The 19784-nt window shown below is 36.6% G+C and overlaps 3 protein-coding genes across 3 annotated transcripts; 1 reads left to right on the plus strand and 2 right to left on the minus strand.

Moving 5' to 3' along the window:
- Nucleotides 1-2050: 2050 nt before the first annotated feature.
- LOC132174831 (uncharacterized) lies at nt 2051-7453 on the minus strand. Its single transcript, XM_059586523.1, has 2 exons — nt 7082-7453; nt 2051-2567 (listed from the first exon to the last, which is right to left on the minus strand). The coding sequence occupies exons 1-2, from the start codon at nt 7320-7322 to the stop codon at nt 2254-2256; spliced, it is 555 nt and encodes a 184-aa protein (XP_059442506.1). The 5' UTR covers nt 7323-7453; the 3' UTR covers nt 2051-2253.
- Nucleotides 7454-9452: 1999 nt separating this feature from the next.
- On the plus strand, nt 9453-10370 carry LOC132176443 (dynein light chain 1, cytoplasmic-like). Its single transcript, XM_059588648.1, has 2 exons — nt 9453-9808; nt 9898-10370. The coding sequence occupies exons 1-2, from the start codon at nt 9572-9574 to the stop codon at nt 10060-10062; spliced, it is 402 nt and encodes a 133-aa protein (XP_059444631.1). The 5' UTR covers nt 9453-9571; the 3' UTR covers nt 10063-10370.
- A 772-nt stretch (nt 10371-11142) lies between these two features.
- Nucleotides 11143-15861, minus strand: LOC132176508 (3-deoxy-manno-octulosonate cytidylyltransferase, mitochondrial). The gene is made up of 8 exons (XM_059588739.1): nt 15466-15861; nt 14799-14844; nt 13976-14062; nt 13769-13893; nt 12965-13104; nt 11936-11987; nt 11718-11828; nt 11143-11406 (listed from the first exon to the last, which is right to left on the minus strand). Exons 1-8 carry the CDS (start codon nt 15724-15726, stop codon nt 11314-11316), a joined length of 915 nt encoding a protein of 304 aa, XP_059444722.1. The 5' UTR covers nt 15727-15861; the 3' UTR covers nt 11143-11313.
- Nucleotides 15862-19784: the final 3923 nt, after the last annotated feature.

Genomic DNA, 19784 nt, shown 5'->3' on the forward strand with positions numbered 1-19784 from the left:
AGCTAGAATTCTAACCTTGTATCAGGACCTACGGGCCAAGAGACAGTCTTAGGTAGACAGTTTTTATGGGGTGTAGGCCTCCCAAAAGGTAACGGAGGCGTGCAAAGGTTTCCTCGGGCCAGACGGAGATTGGCCCAATTTTATTTTATTTTTATTTAAAAAAAAAAAAGAAAAAAAAAAAAAAAAGAAGAGATTTTAAGATGATGAAGGTGATGACGCAAATGGGGAGAAGGAAAATTATAATAAACAAGCATTTTTGTAGAGCAATTCTATAAGTTTCCCATAATTATAATAAATATATATTTATTTATTTTATATACATTAAAACATAATATAAGAGAAAAACAAATTTATTATTACATTTTAGTTTGGCTCCCTCAAAAATGAATTGTTGGCTCCGTCACTGGTCAACCTCAACAAACTTCTCTACACTTATATCTGTGGGCTGAGCCCAAATCCTTGCCTTTCATGTCTAGTGTTTGTGGGACCGATATAGGCCGAAGTTCTTGGATGAATATGATAAATGATAATGTGATCATCCAACAATTCAACAATTCATAACGAAACTCTTAGGATTAATTTGTTCAAAGAAAGAAATGCATACAAGTTTAGTACAACATTGATCCTTGCTAGCTAGGATGGTGGATAAGGTGGGAGCCCTTGTAGAGATGATACGAGTTGCCACCTCAACTGAAGTAGGATGGGAATCCCGAATCTATACTTATCCTTGGCATTGAATGATATGAATCCCACTCGCTCAAGCGTGAAGAACTTAATTCAATTTGTCCATTTTTACACGGCACACTAGAGATTGGACCTATCATTATAGATAAGGTTCATTCTATTTTCCTACACATGTTAGGTTATGCTGGAACTTAAAGGTCTTTTGATTCAATAAATATATTTTGTTCTAAGTTTTAAATAATCTTTTCAATTACATTTATTGAGAAGGTTCGATAATTTTTTATATTCTTTTGACATTTTTGTGAGGTGAACTGATCAAACTCCAGGCCATTATTTACAACTTAATCGGAAAACCAAAAAATATCTCATACAGATTTTATATCATCGTAAAAACTAGAGAGAAATTATCATCTGGACTGCCACCTCAGCTAACACACCACAAATTCGACCCTATCCGAAGCAAGTTGGTATATGAATTTTCAAGACGACTAATCAGGTTCATGTATCACGCAGCAAATGAAAGGCTCGACAGTTTTTGATATTTGCTTAGAGATGCTACTTCTCTTCATGTTCATTTATCACTCATTTCATTCCGACTGGCTGACTTGATGTATTTTAAGAGGCTTCTCATGTCAGTCAATTAAACCAAACAAAACTAAGCAAGTTCTGGTTCTTGAAGAGGCAGCAAATACATACACATTCTTCTTACTATTTGTGGGACTCTGAAGAGGTTGGTTTAGGGTTTAGGTCCACAAAGAACCTTGTTTTCTGCTTGAGTTTCATTTATTAACTACCCAAACCCTCTCTGCTCCTTTTGGCACTTTCTCATCTCTATTTACAATTGAGTTCTCATCCTTATTTGTTGTTCCCCATCAATATCCATTGCAATTTCCTAAAAATAAGCCAAAATTTTGATGGCTCAAGTCCATGGTAAATGTAAAAAATGACCTCATCCCTAAAGACACGCTTAGGGCTACTAGATGAAGAATTTTAAAAACTCAAATAGAGAGTAGAAAAACCAGGATCCTTTCAAAACAAGGGTGCCTCAATCCCCTCAAGAGCATGTCTCTTTCTAAACAAACCTCATAAAAAAACAGCAGTGCAGTTTTCTAGTCTAGGCATCTATAGAGTTTAGCACTCATGAACCAATCTCAGACAACTAGCGCAGTTTATACAACAAAGAATCTCTCTTTAGCTTTCTTTAGGGCCTCCCTGGACCCAGTATTTGCCAATCAATTGTCTAGGCAGTTCTATACAACCACAGACCCTAACAACCACTCACAATCATCTTTAATAATACAAATGAAACATAAGCCAATAATGTTAAAATTAACAAATATACAGAAGAAGAGCATTGCAAAGAAGATATCCAAATATCGTGTGTAACTATAAGTACATTTTCTGAGGGTTAACAAAATACAGCTGCATCCGACAACTATACAGTAGATCAAATATGAGTTTATTATGGGAGCAAAGGTATCCAAACTTGAGACATCAAAAGCTAAGAAGAAAAGAAACAAATACTAGAAAACAGCTTAAATCCAGTGAAGGCATTTTTACTTACCACCTTCACAAGAATTTCTCTATGCTGGTAGTCAATGTGGATTTGGGAACAGCACCTATAACTGCATCTTTTTTTTCACCACTCTTGAAGATTATGACAGTTGGGATGCTTCTAATCCCATAACGGGTTGCGATTGAAGGGCTCTCATCAGTATTAACTTTGTAGCATTTGAGCTTCCCAACATATTGTTTTGCCAGTTCATCAATGATAGGATGGATCATACGGCATGGCCCACACCAAGGGGCCCAGAACTCAACCAGGACAGTGGATTCAGATTCAAGAACAAGTGACTGCCAATTTGTATCCGTAACAGCAGACACTGCAATTTCCCAAAGAATTCATCATTCTAGTTTTTATGAGTTTTCTCAAACTGTAAAAAGAGATACTGACCAGCCATTGATCCAAACTGCAAAAGAACTTAACAACATTACACAGTTCAAAGTGCCCTACAAAGACAGAAGGGAATTTCTTCACTAATTCCACAACTATATGAAACCCCAAAAATTATTTCTTAAATAACCCATCAATCCCCCAGCCCCATGTTGAAAAGCAACAAGAAAGAGAATACAAAAAAGAAGTTTTCAATAATGAAGTTCGAATTTAAATAAGTTTTACATGATGCAACAAAATCATCCATAGTAAGATTGTGTAAAGGTTGTTGTTAACTTGTTTAGTTATTGTCGTCGTCGTCATTGTTACTTTGTGTTTATAAGTAATCGAGATATCATTAAACACATAAAGCACACCCAAATACAAAGAAAGCATACAAGAGACACACCTAAGTAAAAGGAAAAAAAAGAACCAAAAAAAAGAAAAAAAATCATGAAAAGTCGGCAACAAGGAGAAACTCTAGCCGTCTTCAAAATTTCTATCATTTCTTTTCTTCTAAAGACTTTATAAAAGAGAAGGCACCATCTTCCACAAAGCAGCACTTCAAATGCTATCAACAAACCACCAACAAGCAAACAAATCAACTACTCTCGTCTACGCATAATCCAAGATAGCCCCACAAAAGAAAAGAAAAGAAAAGAGAGAGAGAATATGGTCCATAGACTCACCATTCCTCTTATACATACAAGCACCTATTGACCACAATTACAATTCTCCCAATCCCTCCTAATATTCTTCTGTAACCCCACCCCCATATGATCCAAGAGGCGCATTAAAAAAATACCCACCCAACGAACTAGCAAATTTAGAGTCCATCACAACTCTCCACCAAACCTCTACCTCTCTCTCTCTCTCATGCACATAGCGCTAGCCATTTTCCTAATAGAGCACGATTGAATACCAGCAACGAACGCCTAACCCTCAATCAGAGATCGGAGAACATACCTTGGACCAACTTACTAGGTGAAATTTTAACTCTTCACCTAGCTCACCCCATAAGAAATCTTGTTGAAACTTCTCTATACGGTTTGCAACACCTACAAGGAAAGGGAAGAGGGACATAAAATACGAAGGCAAATTGGAAAGAGTGCTCTTAATAAGGGTAACCCTACCACCCTTAGACAAGTGCATCATTTTCCAATTAACCAACTGACGCTCTATCTTTTCAATAACACCATCAAAATAGACTTGGCCTCATAGAATGCCCCCAACAGAAGACCAAAATACTTCAAAGGCAACAAAAAAAAACCCCTCGGCCCAGAACACCAGCCAAGCAATCCACATTGTCAACATTGCCCACAAGATCCAATTCCAACTTAGCCAGATTAATCTTCAAACCGTTGACAGATTCAAAGCATAAAAATAAAGCATGCAAATAGCAAAGGTGGTAAGGCTTGGCCCCACAACAAACCAAAGTGTGATCCACAAACAACAATCCAAAGTGTGAAATGTTAACCACACCCAAGTGCCTAGATCCCACAGAAAAGTCTGAGAGAAAACCCCATCAAAACAGTTGCAGAAAGCATTCTACTTAAAGCCTCCATAACAATAACAAAGAGAAAATGAGACAAAGGATCTCCCTGTCTCAAACCATGGGAGCTACAAGAGAAACCGGACAAATTACCATTCACCAAAATGGAAAAGCGCACCGAAGAAATACAATGTGCTATCCAAGATAGCCATTTCTCCCCAAAACCACACCTCCTCAACAAGTAAGTAATCCCAATTGACATGATTGTAGGCCTTCTCAACATCAAGTTTGCAAATCACCCCTTGCTCACCATATTTGATCCTACTATCCAAACTTCATTAGCAATGAGCATGAAATCAAGGATTTTCTTACCTCTAGCAAAGTGCTCTGGGACAAATTGCCATTCACCAAAATGGAAAAGCGCACCGAAGAAATACAATGTGCTATCCAAGACTGTCATTTCTCCCCAAAACCACACCTCCACAACAAGTAACAAATCCCAATTGACATGATTGCAGGCCTTCTCAATATCAAGTTTGCAAAGCACCCCTTGCTCACCATATTTGATCCTACTATCCAAACTTCATTAGCAATGAGCATGAATGAAATCAAGGATTTTCTTACCTCTAGCAAAGTGCTCTAGGACTTCGAAATAATCTTCTCCATGACCCTTCTCAATTTGTTGGCTAGGACTTCAGGAATAATCTTGTATACTCCACTCACAAGACTGATAGGGCGAAAGTCCTTAAGATCAATAACCCCATATTTCTTTTGAATGAGGGCACTAAAAGTGCCATTAAGACTTTTCTCAAACTTGCTACTAGCATGAAAATGATGGAACAGCGCCATAATATCTACCTTGATCACCTAACCATTAGGGCAAGGCACCTTCTCACTGTTCATCCTTTCACCACCTCCAAGACCTTACTCTCCTAAAATGGTCTCTCTAACCAGGAAGCCTCCCCATTAATGGAATTGAAATCAAGGCCATCCAGCCTAGGAAGCCAACTAAACTATTCTCAAAAAAGATTGTCATAGAATTGTACAATGTGATATCTAATTCAAGACTTCACTCTCCTCAAACGGTCTCTCTAACCAGGAAGCCTCCTCCACATTAATGGAATCGAAATCAAGGCCATCCAGCTTGGGACACCAAATAAATTGTTCTGAAAAAAGATTGTCATAGAATTATACAGTGATCTCTAATTGCCGGTTCATTAGAAGACAACGACCCAATTGAGTTGTTTCTCCTATTCGAGTTGGCCACTTGATGAAAAAACTTGCGCATTTATCACCCTCTTTTAACCAAAGAGCCCTAGACTTTGGCTCCAACTTACCTTCGCCAATAAAGTAGCTTTCTCCAATTCCCCAATGACAATAGTATTCCTCAGTTACTCTTCATCACCACGTAGGAATCTCTCTTCCTCTAAACCATCAAGAACACGCAAATTTCTTCTACCACTACTACACAATCAATAAGATTTTCTAATACTATTGCCACCAGGTTCAAATATTTAGAAAGTTTAGCTATATAGGTCTGGCTGGCCTTACCCATTTGGTACACACTTATTACTTGGTTTTGTACAGCCAAAAAATCATTCACCAAAATACATCCTAGGTAGTGAAGAAAATTGCTGAGGATATGGACCTCCTTCTATAGCTTTAAATCAAAGAACAGAGGTAGGTTCTTTTATTTGGTATTAAGTCGGGATCTAAGCTCACATTTAAAAAATTAAAAAAATTTAAAAAAAAAAACACTGGACTAAAGAGGGGTTTCTATAGATTGTGAGACTCTAAGGGCAGCTATGAACAAGATTACAGCTAGTGAGAAGCAACATTTCCTTTGCTATGTTAAAAACGCTTATCTTATCAAAGAACTAAGATAAATTTTACCAATGCCAACCACACCTAAAATTCATGGTAACTCAAGTCTAAACAAATAGAAGGAAGCTTCTAAATCAGACTGAAAAATTACATTAAGGCACTTTTCTTAAAAGGATGATCTCATGCCCTCCAAGTGTTAGACTCAGTCCGAATAGGTTCCTTAGTACTTAACCTCCAATGATTCAGTTATAACCGTTTCCCCTTTAAAGACTTCCAAGCATGAAGGATTCAAGCAAACACCTCTTCAACACCCAATTCGAAACAACACAAATTCTACCATATGGACAAGAGACTATTGCTGGAAGTAGCAGGAAAGAAGAGCAAAAGAGGAAAGAGAGAAGCTTGTCTCCTTCATAGCTGGAAGTTCTCCAATTTTTTTATCCAAAAGAACAGTCTCTATCACTTCTGATTGTTTTAATCGATTATTCTTCAGGTAAACTTATCTTTATTGACAAGTATTACTGCATCATTCCCAAAAATATTTTCCAACACCCCATGACATTAAGCTGCATCCCCATTTCCAGACAAATGACACCTCAAGTTCTAACACACCAGCAGGTCCACACTCGAGTGCAAGAGCATATAATTACAGTCTCTAGGACCCCATACATTTGATTTGATAAAATAAGAGAGACTAGACTCTATCAACCACAGTGTATTAATCTGTACTGTTAGTTCCTCTTTACAAACAAGTCCGACACTTCAATCATCTGAGAATCACCCCAAAGAACCACTACATGATATTTGATTAACCAAATCCCACACAATACAGAACAGAGCACTCAGTCCCTGCTTAAATGCAATTCTGGTGCACGTCTAAGTTTTCTTCTATTCAGTTCTATGTCTTAATCTAAAACAATAATAACAAAAATTAAAGCAACAAAACAAATGGGAAAGCAATGGGAGAAAATAAAAGCACAAAAAAGAACATGAATTTCGGTTTGGTCGCTCAGAAAACATAGGAGAAAGAAAACAAAAACTGAAATTTCAAATTTAACCAAGTCGTCCAGTCCACAAAAGTCCCAAACTTTCCCTCATTTTATTTTCCGTATTTTTCCGAACAAACCAAACAGAGCTACGATCCTCACCTTCAACGGCGGTGTCCTGAGCCTCGCACACGACTAATCCACGGCGACTCGCTCGTCGCGAGATTAAACTCACCGAGCCAAAAGAGCGAGAGGCGGAACTCGGTCCGGCCCTGAGGCCTCTGAAGCGGGGCAATCTACGAGCGGAGAGCGAAGAGGCCGAGGACGCCGCGATCGGAGAGTGAGTCGGGGATAACAGAGCTGAGGCGCGTGGGACGGCAAGGGACTCGAGCACGGCGGCCATCGAAGCAGATGATCGGAGCTCGAGCGAGAGAGAGAGAATCGGTAGGAAGTATAGGGATGGGGATCTGAGAGGATGAGTTGAGAACGAGAGGGTTTTGGTGTGTAGTTAGCGAATGGCCGACGAGGCAAGTGGCATGGATGAGGCTGGGTAAATGGCTTACCGTCCGGTTAGTTCTCCTGCTCTGTGGTCCGGTCACCAATAGAATAAGGTCACGTGGACTTAGCAATTTGCACTTCTCACCCATCTATAATACAATTTGCAATGTCCTCCCCATTATTATTATTATTATTTTTATATGTTCGCACACAAGAAAGATGGAGATTCGAACTAATAACCTCTACTTTATTAAGCTTCTTGAGGACCAATGCCCTCTTTATTAATGTGTCATACAAATCTATCATTTGGATTATAATGTCCCTTTTTGCCTCAAAAGATAAAAATACACGTAAAAATAATTTGGGGAAAAAAACTTAATCGTGTAAGTTTCTTCAGATTTTTAGTAGTATACTTTTTTTTTCTCTTCTTTTTTTTTGGAGGGATTTTAAGGACACTATTGTCTTTTTAGGGCAAAACGAGAAAATTCTAATCACAATGCTATATTAGTAGGATACATTATACTAAGGGTCGTAAATTGAGGAGAGTGAAGGTAATTTCCCCCTAATTTGAATCAATAATTGAGGTTACACAGCATTGGAATAATAAATGGATGAAAATTGCTGGAAATTACTTATTTATTCAACAGCTCTTCCACAATATTGTTGTAATATCCACAACAATCTTTAGATTTTTTATTAAAAAAAAAAAATGATTCACCAGTTAGTTGAGACTGTCACATCATCATCGTGAAATAGTTATAAGATAAAAATGTAATTTATAACCTTACTCTAAAGGGATATAGTTTTAAACTATACAAGATTGACCAATTTTAGATCTCTTGCTAAACGACCGATAACTTTCGTTCAATGTATATCGCCAATCACACTAAATATATATAAGGCCCAAGAATTAAAAAGGAAGAAAAAAAAAAACAAAGAAGAACAATAAAAAGTTGATGAAAACTTAAACAAAAATCCTTCTTTATGTTTAATGATTCATGTCAAACTTTTATATATTAAAATTTATTAGCTAAACTAGATAAAGTGAGTTTTGAGAAGCTACTTTGCATAAAAATTTGACTCATTCATTGTGAATGCTTTACTTTCAGCATTATTCTTAACATTAAGGAGGGTTCTAATTTTTTTTTTTCTTGGAAAAATTGCTAAATTGGCCAATGTGGTTTTTGAGATTGTGACAAATAGCTCATTGGGGTAAGAAAAGATAAAAAAGGTCATTGCCATTAGAAAAGTCGAATATGTTAATGTGTCACATCAATACGAGTTATATTGTAGGGATGGTGGAGCCACCCCCTTAGGACAAAAGGGATGGCTCAAACCATTCTCATGATATTGCCCACCCCTAATAAGCTTAAAGGGAGTAATCGAGGTATTCCCTCAAGTTTTTGTTTTGGGGAAATAGGGGTAGCCGAACCACCTTGAATGGCTAAGGGTGGTTAGGCCACCCTCCATTTGGTCAAAGGGTATTGGTCGATCACCTCATCCATTTTATATATGTTTTTCTATTGTAAGCTGACATATGTCATAATATGATTAATGTTGATATAACAAATTAATGAATTTTGTTAACTTTTATATTTGTAAATTTTTTTTTTTTTTTCCTTTGCCCCCAAAGAATATATAATCATGTTTTAAATCTCATAGAGCTATCGGTGACAACCTCAAAAGAAATGACGAATTTAACATTCTTGTTTGTTTTTGTTTTACCGACACAATTCTAATGATATGCTTAACATGTTGTAATCAGGTCAACAAGAATCACACACGGCATGCCTCCTCCCCTCCTGTCTTTCCATTTCCATGCTTTCCTCGTGTCAGAACACGTAACCAGACTCAAACGGCAACCCTTGCCACAACCACATTCACACGGTGTATGTGAACACCACGCTCCCTACCATAAACCCAATTCCCATAACAAAGCGCGTGAGACCAAAATCTTCCACACTCGAACACTCAAATTTTTTTCACGGACCCGCGCGGTACTAAAATTCCCTCACCGCATCGGTCATCTTCGTCCTCCTCAAGAATATTGTCAGTCAACAATTCAAACCCTCACCAACTCTCTGTCTCTGTCTCTGTCTCTCTCTCTCTGCTTAATAGTCGCCTCATTCTCAAACCAGGTCTATTTTTTCTCTCATGGAGGGGGTGACGGCACACCCAGAGGAATTGATGAAAGAAAAGCAAGGGAGGCATGAAAGATGCCCAACAGAGGAAGTGAAATTAGCTGCCACCGCAATCACCCTCAACGTCCGGTTGAGACCGTCCGATATGCCCCTCCACATGCAGGACCGTGCCCTTCGCTACACCAGATCATTCCTCGACGGCATCAAATCCCATCCCAACCCCACCCACCTAGCTCGAGCTCTCAAAAAGGTATATATATATTTATATCTCTGTTTTCTGTTTTTTCTTTCTTGTTTGTTTAATTAGATATATGGTGATATGTATTTTGGTTGGTATAGGAGTTTGACTCGTTGTACGGACCGGCATGGCACTGCGTGGTGGGGACGAGTTTCGGGTCGTTCGTGACTCACTCACCGGGTGCATTCGTCTACTTCTCCATTGACTCGCTCTCGGTTCTGCTTTTCAAGACGGAGGTTCACTTGGTCACCGAACCAGGTGCCTAGATATTACTAAATCATTCCTGCATGCTACCTACACACCAAATTCTATCCAGTTTTACTTTCTTTTCTTTTTTTTTTCTGAGAAAATGTGGAAATGCAACCATTCCTGAATCAGGGTGTCAAAGAGAAGTAAGGTTTGAAGAGAGAAAATCATTAGCTATATCAAATATATATATGATGATATTTAGTGAAATCTTTTAAAGGTTTTTTGTTAATGTAGGACGAAAGATTAATACAAAAGTATTGGTTCTGCTCCCCTTCTTCCTTTTGTGGACGATGAACTTTAATTTCAAATACACGATGTTATTATCTGTTTGCTTTCTTTTGTGGTAAGTGTTGTAAATTCATTTTACCTGTATAGCTTTTGTGGACGATGAGCTTTAGAGGTACTTTTATATATATATATATATATATATATATATAGTAGGTACTTATATTTGGTTCCACTGAAAAGGCTAGTCACTGTCTTTTCAAATGGTTAGGACAAAATCATAAAAAGTGTATCTGCTAGGCTGATAAACGGGTATTATCATTCATCTGTGTGTTCCAATAGTACACGCAAACATCAACTTTCAGGCTCCTTTTGGATGAATAATAAGGAATAACCCAACAGTCTTCTCATTTCTGTTCATTTCAGCCTGTCTTTTGTGTTCATTTCCCCCAGATTGATTGTTTTCCTTGCTGCTCTCGCTTCTACTTCTTTCTTTATTTTGGTCAGCTACATTTGGTGCATGACTACTCTTTTCAACTGTCTCCCTTTTTTCTCGCGCTATATCTTTCTGGGAGTTGGTATTTTGGGCCACGAACCCATTCATTTTCTTCCATTACTTTTCCAAAACTTCGGGCGTTTTAAAGTTAGAAAAGCATAGCGGATGAAACCAAATCTAAAGTATTGCAATTTCATGCAATTGGGAGAGAAAGATAATAAATAGAAGAGTAATGTTATTCTTTACATTCATTTATCACACTTATTTTTTATCGGCTCACGTGACGTATTTGAAGTGACTTTTACAAAAATAAAAAATAAAAATCACTTAAAACAAGTTAGGTCAAACAGATTGGCATATGACAACATAATACGCTAAAATTTGGGCTTTAAATTCTCATATTAACCATTTATTCCCAATTTTTGAATACAAGACTTGGAGAAACAAAAAACTAATAAGCTTATGGAGTGAGGCAGGCCAATGAATACAGAGTGAAAATGAACCACAATGATGATGAAAAATAGTGAGTACATATGAAGATAGATATCTAAGACAAGTTCCTCTCCAGCATGTAAGATTCTATCTTTTCAACGTCTTCTGGAGTGTCCACACCATGAGCCTCATGGTCTACTTTTATCACCTGCAAAAACAGCTATGCTTTGAGATATCCATATTTCAGCAAGAAAATAGCATGAACCTCAGTGTTGGTGCTTGAAAAGACTCAATTCTACCATGCCAACTAATTTTAGAAAATGAAACAAATGCACTATGAAGAGAAAAAAGATCAATAGCCCAAGTTCTTTTAAAATAACTTTATTTTTTATACAATTGCAATCAAAAGGAGAACAAAATGATTTCATTTCCAAAATGAGTCTCAACATCGAAAAGTAGTTAAGTTGGATATAGAATAAGCCAGTCAATGGAATAAAGAAAGATCAAATTTTTGAATACCTTCATCTTATACCCGTTCTCGAGGACTTTAAGCTGCTCCAGATCCTCTTCTAGTTGCAGTGGGGTGGGTTGAAGCTCTGGATATATCTTCAAAAAGTTCGAATCATAGCTCTGGCCAGACCATATAGAACACGACAACACAGGACTATCAACTCACTTAGAAAAAAATACCTAACACTGAATAACTCTATTGTGCAATGAACATATTAATTTGATACCTGAATTCCAAGGTGAAGCAAGTAGGGAAATTGTGGATTGACCTTTCCTGACCTGTACCAGGTAGGTACACAAGTAACACATTCATCAAGTCTTACAAAGCACTCAATAGCATGTGATATTACAATCACATAGAACATGATTTCTAGAAAGCAAAAAAATTAAAAAAAAAAAAATAAAGGCAAAAATGCACTTTTAGTGTAACATCCCGGTCCCATATTGGAAAGATGAGAAGAAACCCACATAGAGTGGATGGTTTATAGAGATAGTCATGAATGCTAAGTCTCACATTGCTTAGTTACTAGGTGAAATTGGGCTTTATAATGAATTCTGGGAAGCTCCAAATTGACTAGCCATTTTGGGGTGATAGAGCAGATATGGCTAGCACTTTTTCCTGGGTCGTTACAAGTAGTATCAAAGCCACCTAGTAACGCCAGGTCATGTGGTACTGGAGCACTGCATAACGTGGACCTGACGAGGACGTCAGGAGTTTAAAGGGGGAGTTTGTAATACCCCGGTCCCATATTGGGAAGATGAGAAGAAGTCCACATAGAGTGGATGGTTTATAGAAATAGTCATGGGTGCTAAGTCCCACATTGCCTAGTTACTAGGTGAAACTGAGTTTTATAATGAATTCTAGGGAAGCTCCAAATTGACTAGTCTTTTTGGGGTGATAGCGCAGATATGGCTAGCGTTTTTCCCTCGGTCGTTACATTTTTTAAAAAGTTTAAGTTTTGTCCTCAACAATTTTAAAGGATAGCCGACCTTCCTTCTATCAACTATGCAGGCTACATCAGATTATAAACATGCCATATTAGTCTTCTGTAAGCCATGTGCATTGTTCAATTCAAGACAGATGGATGGAAGGACAACGATGCTATCTCTTAAATTGTTGAAGAAAAAAATTGGAACTGTAATATTTCAAGACAAAAATCAAATAAGTGCCAACTTTCAGAGACCAAAATTGTGTATTTCAGCCAGGTATGAGAAAGAGGAAAGAAGCCCAGATATACATAAAGCAATAAACTCACTTGTTATATGGAATCAGCCCCCTTGAAAAATAAATGGCATAACCTCGATTATCTACCACACATTTAACTCGATTTGGATCAAATGCATCTTCAGGTTTCAAAGATGTAACTGCGGTGCTAAACACTGCATCTGGGGCTGCCTGCATCACACATAAACAGATCCACCATGACCTCAACAAATAAACTGGATAATGAGATATATCAGAATACATAGAAACAACAATTTTACTCGATGTAACTTAACAGCTATACGAAATGTAACCAGGCATCATCTATTTTGGACTTTATCTTCAAATGAAACTTATAGTAAAAATTTTAAGTTTTTTTTTTTTTTTAGATAAGTAATGATGATATAAAACAAAAGCGTATAGGGGCGTAACCCATATACATGGGAAGTATAAAAAGAGAGCGCCTAAGAGGGAGAAAAATGAAAGAGAAAGTCAAAAAAACTAATTACTAAAGGAGCTAGCCAAGCGACCGTCCATGAGTAAAGAGTAAAAAAGAAAAAATGAATAAGTTCCTTTAAAGTCCTAGTGGAATTTTCAAAGCATCTAGCATTTCTTTCGCTCCATAAACATCACATAAGACAAAGAGGGACCATCTTCCACATAACTGCACTTCGAGAACGCCCTCCCATCCACCAGCAATCGAACAAGTCCCTTACCCTGTATGGCATAACCCAAAGCAACCCGAACCGACTAAAAATAGTATGCCAAAAATTTTTAAGTTATGGGAGAATTCTTTGTTCATGAGGTGGCAATAACAATTTATGAGCCATAAGCCGTGCTAGGGAAACAAATTTACCTGCAGAGCTTTAACAACCCCATCAATTATCTCGGGTTCAATAAGAGGCTCATCCCCTTGAATATTAACGACAATATCATACTTTTTTTCAAGCTTTTGAAGTGCTTCATTGCAACGCTCAGTACCTTTTAAGTTTAACAGAAAAAGTAGACTATCAGAAATCCAATTACGGTGAAGTTTGTAAGAAAGTAAAAACCAAGGAGCTACCATTTCGGCAAGATTCTGATGTCATTATGACTTTTGCACCAAATCCTCGACAACATTCTGCAATCTTTTCATCATCCGTTGCCACAACTAGACCAAGAAGCCATAAATGAGATATTAGAAAACCATACTGCACAACACATAGAAAGGGAGAGTCATGGGGTTGGGGTAGGGGGTGGGGGGAGGGTGTTCATGAACAAATCCTTTCTCTGAAGATAATGTTCCAAACATTTTCATATAAACAGATTATACATACTGGTTTACCACCTATACTACCCCAGGTTTGATGCTCTCAACTTGGTAGAAGCTACAGTCCAGTAAGAAAGGTAACAGAAGCTGTTCAAACATATCAACATTAAGCAACTTCTCACCTTAGAAATCCAATGAGTGAATTGGAACACATCAACAAGAGAGAGGAAATGGTGCACTCATAGTTTATCCTTTATTGATCCAGTTCAGGTCCCTAATTACAGGAAGGTTGTAGTTCAATTGCAATGCTAAGCACTAAGCAAAATATAATGTCATCCACCGGAAGGCAAAGTTCAATGCCAGTGCTGTGACATGAGATATGGAAGATGGAACAACTGAAATGCTTAAGATATATCATCAACGTATTATAGAGCCATAAAGCATACACCTATATGAGTCACAGTATATATAAAGCTGATGAATGCAAAGTGGCATTTCAGTTTCACTCTATAGCATGCAGTTCAGACTTCAGAGTCACCTTCCTCAGGGATATTCTCCATGATAATGTCACATAGAGCCAAGACTTTAAGCAATAACATCATATCAAATTACAGGAAACTCCAGCGACTAGACATACCAATATGGTCCAATGTAGCTGCCAGTTTCGCCCTTTCCCATGTTCTCTGTAGAAAGCCAACACAACAGAAGGGACTGAAATAAGTATAATAGCCTCAGTCCAGAAAAGATGATATTATCAATTAGTAATTAAGACGAGCAAATATGCTAAAAACTCTCAAACGAACAGAAGATCGATTCCTAAGCAACTATATAATGTAGAATAGAAGCTGCAGTGGGCTATAATGACAACAAAAGATGTGGGATTCGACACCAATAAGGTGCAGGATCTGTAGCAAATTACTCTTTAAAAGCCACAATTCATGGTTATTGATTCTCTCTCAATCTCTCTCTCATGCACCATGAGTTCATAGAACACTCAAAAAGCTCCTTGACAACCAAGAAGTTAATGGAACTTGTAATGTTTCATTACTCGTTTCTTTCCTTTTTCTCTTTGTTCATTAGTATTATGGAGTAGATTAAAAAAATTTATTTTTTTCCAAATGATAATTAAAATAGCACCCTCCCAAAAAAAAGTAAATTAAATAAAAAAAAATACTTCGCCTTAAATGGACTAATTAAAACTATAGAACCCAAATCAGATCTAGTATCAAGGAAACCCAATAAAAAAAATGATACAAATAATTGAATTTTAGAGTTGGATAAAGAGAAACGAAGCAAATGGGTACCTGAATCATAGGCTTTCCGAGGATATTAACGAGAGGCTTGCCCTGGAACCTTGAGGAGGCGAAACGGGCTGGTATGATTCCGACCACCCGGCTCCGGAACCTCCTGGATCGACCCAGATAGGCGCGAGCGCCGACCGCCACCGCAATTGCTACTCCGGCGACAATTCCGTGAACGATCCATGCTTTGGCGTTGTTCGAAGACCCAGAAGAAGAAGAAGAAGATGATGATGACGACGACGAACAAACTGACATGGGGTTCATGTCGTTGATCTCTTTCTGTAGATCGATCGCTCACCCTCTACTCTGTAGGTAAGAAGGTGGGACAAGTTTCCGTGTCAACTGTGAAAATGGACGTTGGAATTTTTTTCATCGATGAATGTACAGTGAATAGGAGGATTTTTTTTGTTTTTGTTTTTTTGCAGGTAAAAGAGGAGGATTTATTAGCTTGTTATTTCCATAGTTTGAGATTTGTTTTACTTTATGTGTATTAATATAATATATTGTAAGGATGTAGTTTGTAACATATTTTTTGTTTTTACCCCTAATAAAATTTCATTAACTTAAAAAAGTTCAAGCTGAATTTTTGGGTGCACAACCTTCTTGGCATTAAGATCGGACGCAATACTCCAGCCTACTAACCTACGGGTGTTCGCGAGTGAAGCCGCTTGTGAGCGAACTCAGGATCAACTCATTTAAGTTTGACTTAATTATTAAATGAAGCTTTGTGAACATAAATCAAGGATCAACTCATTTAAGTTCGACTTAATTATTAAATGAAGCTTTGTGAACATAAATCATGCTCGAATATTAAACGAAGCAAGCTCGGCTCAACTTGGTTAGGCTCGTAAACGCGCTCGGCTTGACTCATATATTTTTTTATTAACTAATAATATATAGTCAATATTACTCAATAATAACAAATATACTATATAACTTATTTTAATATATAATTTTTTTAACATTATTTTTTTTTTCTCTCTCTCCCCATCTCTGGTTCTCTATTGCTCGTCTTTTTCACCCAAACAAAAACAAGTTTTCTCCACTTAGTCGTGATTAGAGAGAGAGAGCAATCGTTAAAAAGACCTAAATTCTATTAGAGCAGACCCAAACGAAAGGAAGAAGAATCGAACAAAAACTATTGAGGGAGATTGAGAAAGGTAGAAACTATTGAAGAATCAAACAGACCTAAACACTTTGGATCACTGCCTGGTGAGCGAGAGTGAGAGAGTGGAAAATGAGATTTGCAGTGAGAAAATGCATTGTGACTAATGAGAAAGATTGAAAGAGAAACACGTTGAAAAAATATTTTTTTGTAGGGGACGTTGTCCCACTGCAATCTAAATACAACCTGTTAACTAGTCTCATATTGCTAAGAAAACACCAATCCCAAGTTTGCTTATCTATAAAAGGATACATATATATTATCTCTCTTCGAAACCAAGTGCCTTGTTGTATTGGTTCGAGCTTCATACTCGACTAGTTAGGCTAAACAAATACTCATATGCAAGTTGAGTTATTGAGCTGTTTAAGAGTATTTGAAGTTTAAATTAATAAATAATAAAATAATAAAAAAAAAACATTAAATATAAGAGCCAAGTCGCGAGTTGGCTTGGCTTAGCTCGGCTTACTATGAGCTTGAGCTCAATTTTTTTGGCTCATCCTTGAACTCAGCTTGAGCATGAGCTTGAGTAAAATTTAAACGAGTCGAGCCCAAGCAAGGAGAGCTCGCTCAAGCTCAGCTCGTTTACACCCCTATTGTCCAGCCCCAATTACATTTTTATAGAGTTACTAGCAATTTTTAATATGACTCACGGGTACAAAATTAAAAGGTTATGATTGAAGAATCTAATTAAATTGGTCAGATTAAGGTTAACCTATATAGTCTTTTATACTTATACCTCGATACAACCGAACCCGATACACGACATAATGATTGACAATTTTTGACATAATTTGCGAACTCGATAGAAAATTAGAGGGTTAGGGTTGATGGGTTTGACCCGTTTAATTAAATGAATCGAATTATGACTGACTTATATAATTTTATTACATATGCTTTGACACAATTCAAACTCGATACGCAAACATGAATTGTGACTCTTACTATAAAGCAGAAATGAAGAACAAGATCTGACTCGTATTACTTATGGCAATTGAAATGGTAGGATCCTGTTTCCAAGAGTAGAGGGAGAGGCCCGCAAAAGATCTGAACGCCTCCTTTATTTTTTCCGTCAAACAAATTTTTTTTAAAAAAAAATCCCCATGGTCCTAAAAAGATTTAAAAAAAAAATCGAATTAAAAATAAAATAAAAACAATAAATTCAAGAAAAAACATGATCGACTTAAAGATTTGAAAAATACCTCGTATCCCCCAAAAATATGAAAAAAAAAAAAAAAAATCTGAATTTTTATCTAAAATACAAAACTTTGACCCTCAAGATCTGAAAAAAAGGACACAAGCATTTTGAGGGGAATTTTTTATTTAATTTTTTGCTTTATTGAAACAAGAATGTTTAATATGGCTAAGCTTATGACAAAATTATTATACCGTACTAATAATTACATTAATAAAATGGTAACTTCACTTTAAACCACTGAATTACCAAACGATTTGAAAAGCTCTCTAAACTTCAATACCTCTAAATTTGGACTCCTGAACTTTCAATTGCAATCAATTTAAACCAATCCGTCAGATTTTAAACGCTAAAAGTGAGACAATAACATTTATACCCCTGATTTTTTTATTTTTATAAAATTTCAAATTAACCCTTTATTTCAAATTTAAAAATAAAAAATAAATCAAAGATATTTTGGTCTTTTTATGAGTAAATCAAAGAAGTTAATGGTTAAATTTGATGAAGGAGTTCAAATTGACCGCAATTAAAAGTTTAAGGGTCCAAATTGAGAGGTTTTGAAATTTAGAAAGAGCTTATTAAATCGTGTGGTAATTCAAGGGTCTAAAATGAAATTACCCCATTGATTGACCACAAAATATATGTATATATTTATTTTTTCCCGTCAGGTAAGACTAGAACCAACTTGATTTTCATATCACAATACAAGAATGATTTTATTAAAGCCGACAACAGTTTCACATTCCCAAGCCCAACATCTACTTCGTAAAAAGGTTATATATTTCCTCATCTTATGTTGGTAACGTGAATTCCAAATGTTTTTTATGATATATAGCATACACATCTCCCACGTCCAACGCTGCAATTTTAGAGCACTAGCAGCAGATTTTCTATAACCTATTTCATTCTTTATGTTTAGGAAAAATCTCAAAAAAATCACAAAAAACCATCAATATCAGAAGCCCTAAATATAATCAATATCAAAGAGCATTGAAAAACACTGTAGATGCCAAATGCATTATTAAATTATAAAAAACTGATTTTCTCTCATCTCTTTCACATGTCCCAACAAATCTCTCTTCTCTCATTGGTTACAATGATAAAAAAAATAGTATTTAATTCATATAAAGAAAAATAAAAAAATTTATTGTGAAGTTTTTTTTATAAGAAATTAAAAATAATTTTATTTCCTAAATAGAAAAAAAAAAAGAAAAGTTGAAAAGCTACTGCTAGTACTCGTAGATTAAATTCTCTGTTATCATTCAAAAACAGAGCATGACAGAGGGAGGCCACATTCTTTCTTCTTCAAGTTTAATAATAAAAGGTGGTTGTGAGTAGAAGAGGGTGAAACCCAGGTGGCGCGCTGGGATTGGGCATCAATTGACTTGTATCTTCTTCAAATCCAGGCTGTAGTAACTAGTAAGCATATAATAAGCAAATAATAATTGTATATGACTACCCACCCGTGGGAAACATATTCTCTTCGGTCCATTATGAATTGAAGAATATCCAATTCATGGTTAGAATTTCATTTCAAAAAAGAAGGGGGTGGCTGGCCATCATAGGCCACCCCTTTCTTTTTTCTTAAATTTTTATTAATTTAAAATAATATTTTATTATTATTTTTATTAATTGGATATGTGTTCCATTTATAGTCATAAAATTTCTGAGATGAAATCCTAGTCATGAACTAAATATTCTTAGGTCCATAATCCTAATCAGCCGTGGAGGGTGGAAAATCCCCTGTAACCCCCGGGGGGACGTGGGGCTTCGGCGCTGGCGGAGAACAAATCAATCGTCACCAACAATCCCACACCCAGAGAAGACACCCCACAACTTCAAACCATCTCATAGTCCCACTTGGTTACAAGCCCACGTTACCGAGCTCGACAATACATGAGATTAGTGAAATCATATATAAACGACAGAAATTGCTTATATTTTAGTAATGTGGGACAAAAAAAT

The sequence above is a fragment of the Corylus avellana genome, chromosome ca3, assembly GCF_901000735.1.
Source record: "Corylus avellana chromosome ca3, CavTom2PMs-1.0".
Classification (NCBI taxonomy): Eukaryota; Viridiplantae; Streptophyta; class Magnoliopsida; order Fagales; family Betulaceae; genus Corylus; species Corylus avellana.

Excerpts from the sequence above, each read along its gene's own strand:
- LOC132174831 (XM_059586523.1), bottom strand. The coding sequence starts at position 7,322 with ATGGCCGCCGTGCTCGAGTCCCTTGCCGTCCCACGCGCCTCAGCTCTG. Across the intron at positions 2,568-7,081 it reads TCAGGACACCGCCGTTGAAG|TGTCTGCTGTTACGGATACA; the intron begins GTGAGGATCGTA and ends GGGAAATTGCAG.
- LOC132176443 (XM_059588648.1), top strand. The coding sequence starts at position 9,572 with ATGGAGGGGGTGACGGCACACCCAGAGGAATTGATGAAAGAAAAGCAA. Across the intron at positions 9,809-9,897 it reads TAGCTCGAGCTCTCAAAAAG|GAGTTTGACTCGTTGTACGG; the intron begins GTATATATATAT and ends TGGTTGGTATAG.
- LOC132176508 (XM_059588739.1), bottom strand. The coding sequence starts at position 15,726 with ATGAACCCCATGTCAGTTTGTTCGTCGTCGTCATCATCATCTTCTTCT. Across the intron at positions 13,894-13,975 it reads ATCAGAATCTTGCCGAAATG|GTACTGAGCGTTGCAATGAA; the intron begins GTAGCTCCTTGG and ends TAAACTTAAAAG. Across the intron at positions 13,105-13,768 it reads GGGTTGTTAAAGCTCTGCAG|GCAGCCCCAGATGCAGTGTT; the intron begins GTAAATTTGTTT and ends TGTGTGATGCAG.